This window comes from Lepidochelys olivacea, assembly GCF_965140295.1.
Source record: "Lepidochelys olivacea isolate rLepOli2 genome assembly, chromosome: 10".
NCBI lineage: Eukaryota > Metazoa > Chordata > Testudines > Cheloniidae > Lepidochelys > Lepidochelys olivacea.
Window position 1 is genome coordinate 70,388,922 of NC_140420.1, and position 14,099 is coordinate 70,403,020.

At 45.7% G+C, this 14,099-nt stretch overlaps 1 protein-coding gene across 4 annotated transcripts in view; it reads right to left on the reverse strand.

Annotated features, from left to right (window-relative positions):
* The window catches only part of FANCI (FA complementation group I), a 34,587-nt gene that overhangs the window by 1,517 nt on the left and 18,971 nt on the right, over nucleotides 1-14,099 (reverse strand). For 3 of the 4 annotated variants that reach the window (XM_084641342.1, XM_084641343.1, XM_084641344.1), the window contains 17 exons: nucleotides 13,265-13,450; nucleotides 13,045-13,166; nucleotides 12,425-12,589; nucleotides 11,468-11,647; nucleotides 9,891-10,054; nucleotides 9,388-9,467; nucleotides 8,694-8,810; nucleotides 7,513-7,564; nucleotides 6,561-6,688; nucleotides 6,327-6,395; nucleotides 6,089-6,179; nucleotides 5,306-5,490; nucleotides 3,948-4,004; nucleotides 3,807-3,866; nucleotides 2,910-2,993; nucleotides 1,324-1,419; nucleotides 473-598 (listed from right to left, as the gene is read on the reverse strand). In XM_084641342.1, the coding sequence (XP_084497468.1) occupies nucleotides 473-598; nucleotides 1,324-1,419; nucleotides 2,910-2,993; nucleotides 3,807-3,866; nucleotides 3,948-4,004; nucleotides 5,306-5,490; nucleotides 6,089-6,179; nucleotides 6,327-6,395; nucleotides 6,561-6,688; nucleotides 7,513-7,564; nucleotides 8,694-8,810; nucleotides 9,388-9,467; nucleotides 9,891-10,054; nucleotides 11,468-11,647; nucleotides 12,425-12,589; nucleotides 13,045-13,166; nucleotides 13,265-13,450 (1,962 nt within the window). The remainder of the gene's footprint in view (nucleotides 1-472; nucleotides 599-1,323; nucleotides 1,420-2,909; nucleotides 2,994-3,806; nucleotides 3,867-3,947; nucleotides 4,005-5,305; nucleotides 5,491-6,088; nucleotides 6,180-6,326; nucleotides 6,396-6,560; nucleotides 6,689-7,512; nucleotides 7,565-8,693; nucleotides 8,811-9,387; nucleotides 9,468-9,890; nucleotides 10,055-11,467; nucleotides 11,648-12,424; nucleotides 12,590-13,044; nucleotides 13,167-13,264; nucleotides 13,451-14,099) is intronic. The other variant, XM_084641345.1, reaches the window with a different exon arrangement.

The window sequence follows — 14,099 nt, forward strand, 5'->3', positions numbered from 1 at the left end:
CATTGAGTTAAGAGACATCTGTAAACACTGATAGTCCTAGAGCCAAGAAGCACTAAGAGTTTAAAAGCACAAGTCATACCGTGCAAACCTGATTTTTTTTCCACCCACCCTAGAAAATCAATAGTTAAGGGGAACACAGCAGAATTAAGCTGTGGGCTTTTCTAAAGTACTGCTATAATGTCTCTGTTTTATTTTAAACTGATTCATTTGAATTGGTACTGGCATATTGAGTGAAAACTAGCTCAGGGCAAAGTGTTGGGCTAAGCAACACAGTGTCACGTTACAGGGATGGCAGAGTTGGGTCTCTACCATTTCACTCATTAAATGGGCAGATAGTAAATTAGGGATTCCCCTTTAAAGATGGAACTAGGGCAGGCTCACTTTACACTGATTTCACACACATGGAAAGCCCAGCCTCAGCTGGATCTCAGAGAGAGTGAGCCCTGGCACTTGCTCTTGTGAGAGTTCTGACCTGGTCATTGTCTGGTTCGTTCTCAGCATCTTCAGTGTTCTTCTCCTGCAGCGCACTCTCTAGTGTGGATGCATTGATGCGGAAGTCCCGGGAGGTGCTCAGCTTCATGTACTGCATCAAGTTCACCTACCGTAACCAAAAGACAATGAGTATTTCAAGGCTGATCGCTAGGAGAGAATGCTACAGCATTAATACCTGTTGTAGTGCAGCTTTCTACCACTGCCTGCTCCTCCCGCCTAGTGCCAGGGCAGAGTCCCTGGTCACCTTCCCGCCAATAACAGTGTGTGACTGTGGCAGTCCAGGTGATGTTTTCACACTCCCTTTCTTCCATCCTGGGTGTGTTCAACATCCCCTGCCTCCACTTTCAAATGGGCAAAGCCACCTACCTTATGGGTTTTTTAAGGGGGTGGGAGTAGGCAGGAACCCTAAATGTGTATATTACCCTGATGTCATCTCAGCTGAGAGCCTTGGCTAGGGATGTTTCTTTCACTGCAGTTGAGATGAATGAGCAGAGCAATGGCATTAACCTTTTCAGTTTCTACTCAACAAGAAAATACAAAATGGCTAAGTCCTCAGAAAGCGTATGCTTCTCCAAGTGCCTGCATTGATGCCAGCTGCCTGAATGTAACATCAATTTAGAATAGAAAGTCAGGCCAGGATTTGTGAGAAAGTTGCCATGATGGTGAATTCCTTCTGTGACCAGTTGCATTGATAACAGCTGTAGTAACATTCATTTAGAAAACCAAGAAGAGGTACAGCAGCCTTTCACAGTGATGTTGCTTTGCTGTATGTATGTCATCTGTCCTTCAGCCACGCAGAGCCACAGACTGCTGCAGAGGAGGGCAGATTACCTTTGACTTTTTGGAGAGGTGGATAAGAAATTTCTCATACTGCTCTATAGCAAAAATCAGGTTTGGGATTGGCTTGGTCTCCCGAAGCACCTTGGCCTGTAATACAAAAAAAAAAAAAAAAAAAAGAGGTTGGACGTGAACACTGAAGGCTCCCATAGTAAACTTAATGCAGTGTGAGCAGCCCAGGTATGTAACAATGCACACATTCATCTGATCTTCATCAATCCATCAGTCTGGATTTCCATAACCAAATGGAAGAGATTTTAAAACCTATTTACCACAGTTGCCAATTGCTTAAAGGCATTATACAGAACTCCACTTTCTCATGTCAAGGGACATAGTCATAGAAATGGAAGGGACCTCGAGAGATCATCAAATCCAGCTCCTTAGGCTGAGGCAGGGCCAAGTAAACCTAGACCATCCCTGACAAGGGTTTGTCCACCTCCCCTGGAATTAGAAAGTTCTTCCTAATAGCTAATCTAAATTTCCCTTCCTGCAGATTACATCCATTACTTCTCATCCTGCCTTCAGTGAACATGATGCATCATTACTGTAATTCTAGCCCATCTCTGGTTCAGACAACCCCAGATTGTCAGTGAACGACTTCAGTACTACACCACTGACACCATCCCTTCCTCTGTACCAAGTATCAACTCCATACCAAACCTTGCCAGTTTAGGTTCAGGATTGTTTTTAAACCAACTGGATCAGTACCACCTTTGGAGCAGGTATTCCATGGTACTTCTCCATGGCTTTGAACTCTTCTGACCATTCCCGAGCTGGGTTTTTCCGTTTGACAGCACCCATTTCCAACTCACTGCATTTCTGCTCCATTTATTTTCTGTTATGACCTTCACTTCTAATAATCAACCAGGAGGCAGCATCCAGCTCCAGGTAAATCTGCTGTCCTTAGCAGCATCACTTTACCTTCAGGGAGCAGTGAGGAAGTCATTGTCTTTGCTGTCCTCACTACTTTTTACCAGCAAAGCACTGGTTCACTTGAATGGCACAGGAGTGTCTGACATTTGACCAGCTGGTAAACATAACAGTGGATAGCAAAATGCTTTGATGAATATGAAGGGTCACACACCTTTAACCAGTGTAACTAACCCTCCAGTTCCCATTCACACTTTTCCAACTCAGTCACTTGCAATTGCAATTATTGACCTCATTTAGTCAAACGAAGTGCTCCATCTTTCTCAGGAAACTCCAGCAGCACAGAGAGCCCATCAGCACATTGAAACGGAAATGTGCCGGTATTGCCAACCCCAAATGTTCAAAGAAAGAGTCAAGCACCAAAAAGTCATGAGATTAAAAAGCTGCTTTTGTTGTTTGCCTTGTTTTTTGAGCCTTTAGGGTGGCACTGGGGTCATATTTTCCAACTTTTCTCCACAGCCAGGAGGGCTACAAACTTTGTTTTTACTTAAATGAAAGGTGAGTTTGTGGTGTATTTACCTGCCTTCCAGAGACAGAGCTTTAAGAAAACACCAATCATCACAAGCTCCATGATAAAATCTTAAGAATCGACAACATTGCTATTTCCGCTGCATGCAACCAGATTCTAACAGGGAGTGAATCAAGCTCACCATGACTGTAGCAATTGCAGCAGTTTCATCCTCTCTCTTCTTTTTCTTCTCCCCTGCAAAGCTCAGGCTTTCACTGTGGATGTTCTGAAGGAAGAAAGCACAGGGCACAGCATCACAGGGCTAGCAAGAACAGCCCGTAGCCAAATCATGGCAGACAAATGTCTTCTCCACGTGGCTAGTTCAATGTTTACAGCTCACTGAGGGATTTGGAAGTTTACAGAAGTGAGAAGCTAACAATACTGCCAGAGCCAGGGATAGGTGTTTATGCCAGCTTCCCCCCATTCCTCCCCCAGCTCTGCCAACATAGCTTAACCCCGAGCTCCAGCTCCCCCTGTAATTCCAGCTCTGGTCTCCCCTACATGGCTCTGGCAATGCCCCTTGGTCCTGACCTGAAGCGCCCCTTGCTCAACCATACATAGACGTATCTGTCAAAGTACCTTAATCCTGACCCATGCCATCACCTTGAGCAGAGATTGCCAATTATATTAATGTATATGGTGTGTGGCTGTGTTGTATTTGGAGTCTCTCTTCCATTTGCTGTTAATACTAATACCAAACTTGCCCAAAGAAGCCACATGTCAGTATCCACACGTGCATAGAAATAGAAAGTGATCTAATACATGGCTTAAAGACCAGCACACAGCCACTTCCCTCCCTTTCCCAAGCTGAAATCAATATTCTTGCTCTGTCTGCGCAGAAGTTTAATCCCTTCATTACTGAAGAAGAATGTGTCTCTTGCCATGCTTATATGGCATAAGCTGAAGCTTGGAATGATCGCAGCCTCAAGCCACACAATGGAGGGTTCAGAAATACAGGCAGTGCTGATCTTCTCATTGTTCCTGCTACTCCCCTTTAGTGCTGAAGCATGTGTTTCCACAGGAAACTTAGCCCACTTACCTGTACATATGTGATGAAGGCGTAACACTGTGGAGTCAAATGGGAACCGGAGAGCTTCACCTATGAAGGAGCAGAGATACCAGTGTTATTCCTGAAACAAGTCAGTGCGCTTATCCCTCAGCATAATAAGGTGGCACTCACCAGCTTTTCCAGCCTCCCTGAAATTGTGCCCAGGCCACTGCGGCAAACTTGGAGATACTGCAAGAAATACACGAGAGTGAGCTTCCTTCAGACACCTCCATTCATCCCCTGAAGCTTGTCTTTCCAGGCAAGGGCTGGAAGCAATTCACTCTGTGATATTCCTTGTCCCACTGAGCACATGGGAGAGGGAATTCAGATGAAAGCAACATGAAAGGCTCCCTCTACTCAGAGGACTAATTGCTTCCCCACTTAGGGGGCAAGGGGTTATCCTTCTCTGATGCAGTCACACCTTACTTGGACTTGGCAAAGTGAAGTTCCTGTCCTGTACAAATGTTAGGCGGCAAAGGAGGGACTGTGAGCAAGGGGAATGTTCACTGCAGTGCAGGCTAGATCAGTGTTTCTCAACCTTTCCAGACTACTGTGTCCCTTTCAGGAATCTGATTTGTCTTGTGTACACCCAAGTTTCACCTCACTTAAAAACTACTTGCTTACAAAAATCAGACAAATATACAAAAGCGTCACAAGCACACTATTACTGAAAAATTGCTGACTCTCTCATTTTGTCTGTATGAAATTTTAGTTTGTGCTAACTTTACTAGTGCTTTTTATGTAGCCTGTTGTAAAACTAGGCAAATATCTAGATGAGTTTATGTACCTTCTGGAAGACCTCTGCGTACCCCCAAGCGTACAGGTACTCCTGGTTGAGAACCACTGGGCTAGATGTTTCTGAGGTTGCCTTTGGAACAACCAAACTGCACTGCATGAGTGCTTATAGGAAGAAGCTCTGCAGCCCACACTAGTTAGGATGGAAGTTACAGGAACTATCAGGGTGTAAGCTGGTCACCGGTGGGACAGAGGAAGCATTCCCCACACATCATGCACGTCACTACTGCTTAGGGGCATAGGGAATTCTTTGCCTTCCTCCAAAGCATCATCTCAGACTAAATAGGCCATTGGTCAGTCCTTATGTGCTAATTTCTACATCGTAGGTGTCAAGCCATGGATGGGATGTGGGAGGCGGGGAAGTTGCATAGTGTGAATGACACATGGTTCTCCAGTGAGGGGCCTGAAAGATTACAAAGCATGCAAGAGCCGCTCCCAGCCAAGGGCAGCATAGCTCTGCCCTTACCTACTAAGCAGGAGAGAGGCACCCTTTGTCTTTGCTAGAGGCCGCCACCACCTAGAGGCTAGGAAACTCATATGCATGTTGCCACTGGAGGAGGGTGAGGACTGGCATGACTACACATCACGTTGACAGTCCCAAGCTGCAGATGAGCTGCTGCCACTGTTAGCTTGTTGTGGGGAAAGGGCAGAGATGTTTAAATCTCATCCTGCCAGTTCAGCACAAGAGCACTCACGTGTTTGATGAGGGAGGTGAGAATAGTGTAAGTCTTGCTCAGGCTTCTCAGCAGAGTATCCACACAGCTCCCAGCAGGAAGGGCTGTTTGCACCAGCTCATGGTAAGCTGTCAGCAGCGTTCCCAGCTGCAGGATTATAGCCTTCTCCAGAGACTGGATCTGGCTTGATGCCTGAGAGGAGTCTTCTAAAAAGAGAAGAGATAGGTACATCCACAGCACATACACACTGATGCTTTGGGGGAAGTGAAGTAAAAACCAGCACAAATTTTGCTAAAAGTGGTGCTAAAAAAGCCCCCACTTCTGCCCTTCTCAGAACTAAAATGTAATCTGCTCTGGTCAGTGAGCTAGCAGTAGCCCCTTGTGCCCTACCATTGGACATATAGGTTCAGTCCAGTGACCCTTCCTGCTCCTCCCCACCACAATTAGACAAGCAGCTTTCTCCTGAAGTCACATGCAGCCTGCAAATATTTATCCCAAAACCCAGTTCCCAGCAATCAACACAATACTAAGATGGCAAAATACAAATGTCCATCTTCATGTGAGAGGAGGGCGGGGGGAGAGAGGGAGGGAGAGTATGTGTGTGGGATGAATCCGTGTAACGATTGACAACTCTTACATTTCCCTCCTGGGACCAGCACAAGGGAGGCGCCTTCACCATCTATGTCAAGAAGCCATCTTAGTAAGTTGGCTGTTCAAAACTGTGAGGTGTTTCCTTGATATCTATCTCTGTCTTTCTTTTGTGGAGCTCTAAGGCCATTGCAGAGCAGAGGGCCATCTCATTACCTGGTGTCTCCAATACCAAGTGGTTCTTAAGCTTCTTGATCAGCCAATCAACCTCATCAAGGACCTTCTCTGCTTGAGCCAGGACCAGCAGCTAAGGAAAAAAGAGAAAGCAAAACAGGTTTTTGAACATAGTTTAGCACATTAGGAGTTCTGCAACCCACATGTACCAAGGTGAGTCTTGGCACCAGCTGCATAGTAGTAGCAGAGACTAGGTCTTACATATACTGTTCCAACTCACACAGGCAGTAGGGGCTGCTGTCTTGATGTTCACGATAGCAAAATGTGATGGATTCTCCACCTCCATATCCTGTGGGGAAAGAGACTCTCTGATAATCAAATCTTTGGATTCAGTCACATGCTGCATGTATTTGGGGCTTCTTCCAGGGATGGAGTGCTCAGACACACTCCACCTCGGCCTTCGCAGCACAGGCGATGCTAAGCTTACACAGAGAGCTGGGGTTCTGGCCCGCACCTGATCTATGTCTCCAAGGTGAGCGTGGATATCCTGGGCGAGCTCACGCAGCAGGCCGACAGGGCTTTTGTAGAGAACATGGAGATTGAAGAGCAGGGTCAGCAAACCCTTACAGCAAGGGGAATCCTCTGCAAGAAAGGAGAGGAAATGACAGTCACCAGCCATGACACTCCACTGGCTTTTCAACGACTGTCAGTCATCCTGCTAGGATGAGATCAAGCATGCATTTTACTATAGCCTACATTTCAGGAGAGAGAGACACAGACAGCTTAGGCGGTACAGAGACATACTGCATTCAACCCTTGTTAAAACACTGTAGTTACAAAAGAGGAGCTTGGAAGTCAGGCAATTTAAAGTTAAGGTTCCCCAAACAGCCTTAGCTCTGACCCTACATCCCTGCCCAGTACCCTTAGCTTATGATTAGATCAGGAAGTTAGAGACATGAGGTATTTCAAATAATATATACTTCAAGGGGGAATGAGGTAGATTGGACCCTTCAGCTCATAGGGGAATGGTGACTAGGAAGCAAATGCTATTGCACTGCAAGTTAAAGGGGGAGATGTTGGAATTTCTAGTCATCAGCAAGCAGTCGAGTGACCATAAGCTGGGACACCAAGTCCGAGAACAGTGGCTATCTTTACAAAACAAAATCCAGTCCTAGACAGCTGAAGAGGGGAGGGAGGTGAAATGAAAGATACCCACCCAACATTCAGCCGGCTAGCGCCACAGAAGACAACTCTGAAGTGGCCCTAGCACATCCCGTACTATTATCTGCAAATCCATTGCATTTGTCAGTAAAACAAGGCTTTGAGCTTGAACCCATCAAAAGGATGAATGGAAGAGGAACTCGGAGCACAGTATCAGAGGCCCAAATTCAGATCTAGTGTGAGCAGATGCAACTCCATTGACATTAGTACCTCAAGTCTGAATTTACTCCAAAAATCTTACTCACCCAGACTGGTTTCCTTGCAAATCTTGACTGTCCAAGAGAACAGCTGTATGAACTACACAAGGGAAAAAGGGTTTTACATGAATGCAGTCACAAAGACAATGCTAAACTGAAGAAAATCAGTTTGATTTCAAGAAATACGCTCAGCACAACAGTAACCAACCATCCATGGAAACCAACAGAGGCACCTCTAGCAGAAAGATGCCCAGACAGGGTCTGTGGAGTTCTACACCTAGTGAAGAGTGGTAGATGCTTGTTTCAAGACAATGCATTGCACGTGAGGGTCTGTGGTCTCCCCTGGACACAGCCTCTTACTGAAGAGAAGAGTAACTACAGTCTACTCCATTTACTCCAAAGTAGGCAAGGCCTTCATGTTCCTGGCAAATTTTCAATTTCGCCGTTGGCTGGGTAAAATTTGGTCTCCCTTACTATAGCCCTTTAAATGTTGTATGTATGTGTTAGAGGGGTTAAGCCCTCAACCATTCTTCCTTGAAGAGATGGGGCTAGAGGGGCCCCCCAGTGGATCTGTACCCATATAGAAGAAACACCACAGTTTGGCATGATTAGTAGCTACTAGTCAGGAGGCCAGGTAGCAGGGATACTGTAGTCCAGGCTTGAGGTGTGTGTAGGAAGGGGCCAGGACTTCTGCAGAAAGGCAGGGATTGCTGCAGGTCAGGATCAAGGTGCACTGTCAGAGCTGCGCAAGGGGTCTGGACTGGCATAGCAGGAGGATGGCGATCAGGATAGGGGGGAGGGGGCTGTCTCTCTGTCACAACTGGATAGCACCCAGCACAATAGGGGTAGGGGCTCTAGGTGGTAGCGCAATACAAATAATAAAGGACAATTAGTAGAGGTATCACAGGGAAGCATGTACAGCATCTGCCCACATTATGGCTCCAGCCAGTGCTACTGCTCCCTCATTAATTTAGCCTTCCTAAAACGTGTCATTCCTGAAGACATTCAGTATTGTAGGCTAAAGTTTGGCTGCCAGTTATCCTGGCAGCGTTTGGTCTGCTTGCAAGCACACAGGGGAATGAACATTTCAAAAATCTTCCCATCACCATCTGGGGGTCTGCAATCAAACCAAGCTGACTACCTTTTCCCCGTGTATCATGGATGTTCAGACCCCACTGCTGCCAGCACCACACACATTCTCACCAATCATTAACAGCTCTGCTAAGTACCTGTGAAGAGGAGGGCTCCAGTAGCTTGGACAAAGTGGAGATAATGGTCACAAGTGATAGGGCTTCCTTGCTGTTGAAGTCATCGCCAGCACTGCTGAGCTGGTTCACCAGAGACCTCTGATCATGGGGAGGAAGGACAGAATCCAGTACATATGCATGCCTGGGCCATTTTAGGAGGCAAGTAACCAAAAGCCTCTGAGACTGGGGCATGTAAAGAAATCAGCAGCCCGCCCCAGCATAGGCAGCACCAACACTGAAGGAAAGCAAAATTTCTTACAGAGATAATCCAGATGCTTTTAGAACATATCCGTGAGCATCTGATTTTGTTACAAGCTGTTAAACAACAGCTAATTTCTACTTTAGTAAGGCTCTTACAATATTCACTGAGGTGTGGATTGTACCTTTGGTCCGTAGAGTTGCTTTCTTATGCACTGTACAGACCACATTAAGGGAGGGATGCAGCTCCTTATACGCACCCCGCTCAGTCCCTATATGCACTAAGTCTTACTGAGCTTCCTAACAGGTGTGAAACTCTTCTGAAGGTGCCAGTGAATCACTCAGTGGGTCAGTCACAGGACATTTTCTTTTCAGTTGGTAGCAGGCTAATAGCCTAGGCAAAACATCCAAAGGTACCCCCAAATTAGCTCATGCTTTGAGACCACTCGCTACCCACAGTGACATTTCTGTTATTTACCTGAAACTGTCGGATCTGAAAGGCAGCTTTCTTGGTGACGTTAATATCTTCCTCTTCCTCTGCATCATCATTAGCCATATCTGAGAGAGAGAGGTGATGAGTTAAGTGCTGAGTCCAGCATACAGGATTTAGTACAGACACAAGCATGCACGCACATTCTCCTTTGCGGTGGTGGTAAAGGCCACAAGTCTGAGGAAAACATACTGGAGAATTGTGGAGGGCAAAAAGGATGGTTCAAGGCAGGATTTCAAACAGGAAGACCTCCAGTCATGCTCTGCCAACAGAGACTATTTGCTTGCTTCTATTGAGCCCTCACATCTCTGGGACTGGCCTGAGGCAAGGAAAGCCAGCTGGAGCTCAGTGACCAGCATCACTTCTGAATGACATGAGGTCAACTTTCTCCTTATCCAGAGGTCCTGTGCAAAGCCTCCACAGCACATCTAGCCCCATTAGTGAGAGTCTAGGACTGAGCAGACCTGTTCTGTCACAGCCAAAGTGCCTACCCAATGCCCGTAGAAACTGTGGGGTCTTGGACTTGTAGAGCTGTTGCACTGTGTTAAATATCTTCAGCAAGCCCTCCAAGCACAGCAGTGAGATGCTCTTGCCCTTCTTCTTCCCAGACTCTTCGACTGCAGTTGGAATTGAAGTGTATCTCCATAACAGGACCCTGTAAGAGGTGGGTGGGGAGTTAGTTCACATGTTCTAGCATAGTTGGTTGCACAGCACAAGAACTGGAATAGAATCAGTTCTGGACTCTACAGGCTGGATCTTCTTTCAGTACAATTGAATGGGAAGAGAGTCATTTTAAAGGCAAAATTCGTTTTGATACAAGCTTCACAGCCATTGTTTTCTATGCATTCTTCCTGTTTGACCCATCTGATAATTTTATTCTTCCTTCCCCCCATGTGCCTATTGACTTCCTGCTCCTACTTCAAATCCCTCTTTAAAAACTCACTCCCTTTCACATGGCCTTCCCTCCCTCACTGGCTCAGTGTGCCCCCTCCCCATGTCTGAACCTTTATCACTGGTGTCATATTTGTCAATTAGACTTACGCAACTTACCACAAGGACTTTGTCTCCCTACAGTTTGTGTTTTTGATGGGCCAGATATCTGTATTGGGCTCTATGTAAATAAGATGGTGAATGTACAGAAAAGAGAAACTAAATAGAGAAGTCTTGAAGAATGAGAAGTGTTTGGTCTGAGGGGGACCTGTAATGTAAAAGTCTTCCTGTTCTCAACCACCAAGAATCTTCTTTCCCCTTCTTCCAGCCATTTCTCTCTCCACACAATCCTTTACCTGCCATGATGACCCTTCTCTGGTTTATCTTACAGCCTGATCATGAAAACTCCTTTATTCAGATGGATAGTTCTTAGCTAACATGTGTAATTCCATTGGCTTCAATACAACTATTGACATAGGTAAGGATTATTTGCACAAGGAGGAGTTTGCACGATCAGACAGAGACTATAGGTTCTTTAGAACTGAATGCGTTTCTTTCTTGATGTTTGTGTAGCATGTAAATTTATATTACACAAAAGTGACTTCTAATCAGAGTGGTACTATATTGTCATCTACTTTCTACCACCATCAGAGGAATGAGGAAGATACAGGACTAAGGCTTTAAACTCAAAGGGAAACAGCCAATGTTTGGCTAAAAGTGAACTCCTCTTTCACATATAACTATTTCAAACTGTAACTGGAGCGGGGTTCAAACTAAATGAATGGAGGCCCCTCCCAAAGGCCTGAGAAGCCTGGTCTATAGCCATTCTAGTTTCCTACTGTGAGTAACAAATTAACTACCAGAAGTTAGCTCGGTTTTACAGAGAATGGCTCTTCCATCTCTCTCATTATCTCACTTGGTTTATCACTCACTTTGATGGAGAAATCAAGGTGTCTGCTGCTCAGATGTCTCAGGAACACAGGAGGCAATTTTGTTATAATTTGGTGCTAATTACAGTTTCAAACAATTGCCACTGACTGTTGCCCTTTCAGACTTTTACATGAGAGTTTCAGGTGTTCAAAAAAACCAACATATTTGCAGTCCAGCATTCAAGTCTCCAAGCTACATAGAAACTCACCGAGTAATTTTGCAGAGGGTTTGGAATATCTTCTCTGGATTCTGGCCATCAGGTCCATCTGTTTGACCCGTCTCCTCCAGCTGTTGCACCTTCTGCAGTGCTACACTGACAGCGTAACGCATGAATTCACTGCTGGAGCGCAGAACAGCCAAGCTCTCCTCATGGCTTTGGGCACTATCCCTGAAGAGTCATATGAACATTTTAAAAACACCTCTGAGTCTAGGGACACACCTTAATGTAATGCAGAGGGCTAGCCTATAAGCATTTCATCTTGGCACACCAGAGCGCACCGTTGGTGGGTCACACAGGGCCCTGTGTGGAATGTAACTGTGTATCTACGTAACTGTTGTTTTTTAATTTGCCACATAAATGTGCTTCAGAATCTGAACTTTCATTTAAAAGAAATAAATTGAGTCTCCAGCCCAACAGCAAAATCCTCTCCAGGGAGGAAGCAACATAGTCCCGTTCTTCATTTAAGCCACTTGGAGCAAATATCCAAAACCAGAATTTTAACAGCCTCTTCAACCTCACTCATATCCCCAGTTGAGTACAAGTGGCAGTCTGCTCAGTAGAGGCCAAGAGCCAGAACAGCATGGGACGCTGCATGTCAGGACTGAGGGTCACTGGTTTTCTGAGGGTAGGGGATGGCCTAGGACTGGAACATCAGAGGCCCTCCAGGGCAGCATTAAGGGGCACTGATACAGCTGAAGTGTGACCCAGGAAAGGAGTAGCAGGAGGAACTACAGATCAGGACTGAGGGTCATGAGGCGGCCACTCTGCACAGCTCCAGGCTGGTCGGGAGAGTGCTCCAAGTGTACTGTGTGCAGAAGTGACATGCTGCACCCCCTGTGTGTGTGCAGTATGTACTGCTCAAAAAGGTAGGCAACCTACAAACACCACAGAAGTGAGTTTAAGGTAATATACAAGTCAGAGATAAACAGGCTGTGACAGTTTCACCTGAACAAAGCTGTGAGTAGAGTGGATATGAAGCTCATGGAAAGGAAGCTTCGGGCTGTTTTATTGGCCAAGGATAACTTGTTCTTCCCAGCTTTTTCCTTCAGGATCTCAGAGAGTTTGCTGTAACACTTAAACAGGCCTAGAACATCCTCAAACTTGTTCTTGCTGCAACATCACAAGAAGGTGGTAAAAAACACTGATAATAGAGACCAAAATGCTACAATTTCTTCATGGGAACTTTTATTAATCCAGTTAGAGAAGATACTTTCCAGATGACGTATGAAGCTCCCTATCCTTCCAATACACAGTTCAGGTCCCACCCAGTCCATACTGGCTTGGCCACTTCCCTTGTTTCAAAATCCTAGTGAACTGTGATAATGACAAGTACAGTGATGTTCAAAACAAAAACTCTCCGTAAGGTTAGGTGTAGATTTGCACCACGATGTGCAGGGAATGAGCTATGAGAAGTCATTCACTGTTCCCCTGTTACAGTTGGTGGCGCTGTGCTATACTTGCAAGGTACACTGAAGACATTGTCCCAGACATACTGAATAGCTAATGAATTCCTCTTAACTTCACCAGTGGGTGAGTGTTCTGAAGGATAGGACTTGACACCTTACCTGAAATTCCCTATGTTAAAGTTATACTCAATCAGGACCTCACAAACTCCCATTACCAAGATGGCATAGATATTGTTCTTCACGCCAACGCCAGAAGACAGAGAAAAGTCTGCTGATTTATCCTAAGAGGCAAAATGAAGAAGTGAAAAACCCTTCTAAAACCCCATAAGAATCAAGAATCTCCCTGTTCACCTGGCCTTGCTGAGAAAATCTGAATTACCAGTTCAAAGTCCTCCAGTTCACTCTTGATCATTCGCCGTGTGATAGAGTCCAGCATCTCTTCAAGGTCTTGTTGGAATCCCACATAGTCGTCATCCTCGTCCTCTTCTTCCTCAGCTTCGTGGCGCAGCTGCATGGTGCTCTTGTACCAGGCTAGGCAGTGCTGGATACAGCTGAGCAGATGGGCCTGAAGAAAGCAGTCACACAGGATATTACAATTCACTGTGCTAACAAGGGCTTAGCCAGTGGGATCATTCCAAACCTTCTAGCTGGACAGAGGGAGACTGGTGCAATGGAACAGGATTCTCCACAGCAGCAGGCTGGACCACTATAGCCAGAGGTGGAAAAGCCACAACAACGTGCTTCAGAAGTTCATAACCTATGGGAACGAGCATTTCTTACTCACAGCTGAGGTTTTAAAACAGAAGTGCTGTGGTCCTGTAACCTCACATATGAACTTCAAACAATGCAATATACTCTGAATTCCAACAGAGGATCCCTCAGTGCATGTTTTCAGCTCACCTACCTCATTACCTGAAGTCCTACATCATAGCTGCCACCCACTGTCACGTGGCTTGCTGTTCAACCTATATCTGAATTATTTAAGGAATATTAGATAAGAGTGTGGACAATAGATTTCAAAGGGGTTTCTTCACCATTTCTGAGGCTTCTGGTCTCTTTCCAGTCACACCTCCCTCAGCATGGAATGGAAGATTCTTCAGGAAAAAAGGCTAAGGGCTGGATTTGAATTTGGCCCCTTTGAAACCCTGTGAATTTTTGAAGATCTCCAGTCTGTCCTCAGATTAGGAAGGGAGGGAAATGCATGCTGAGGGAGC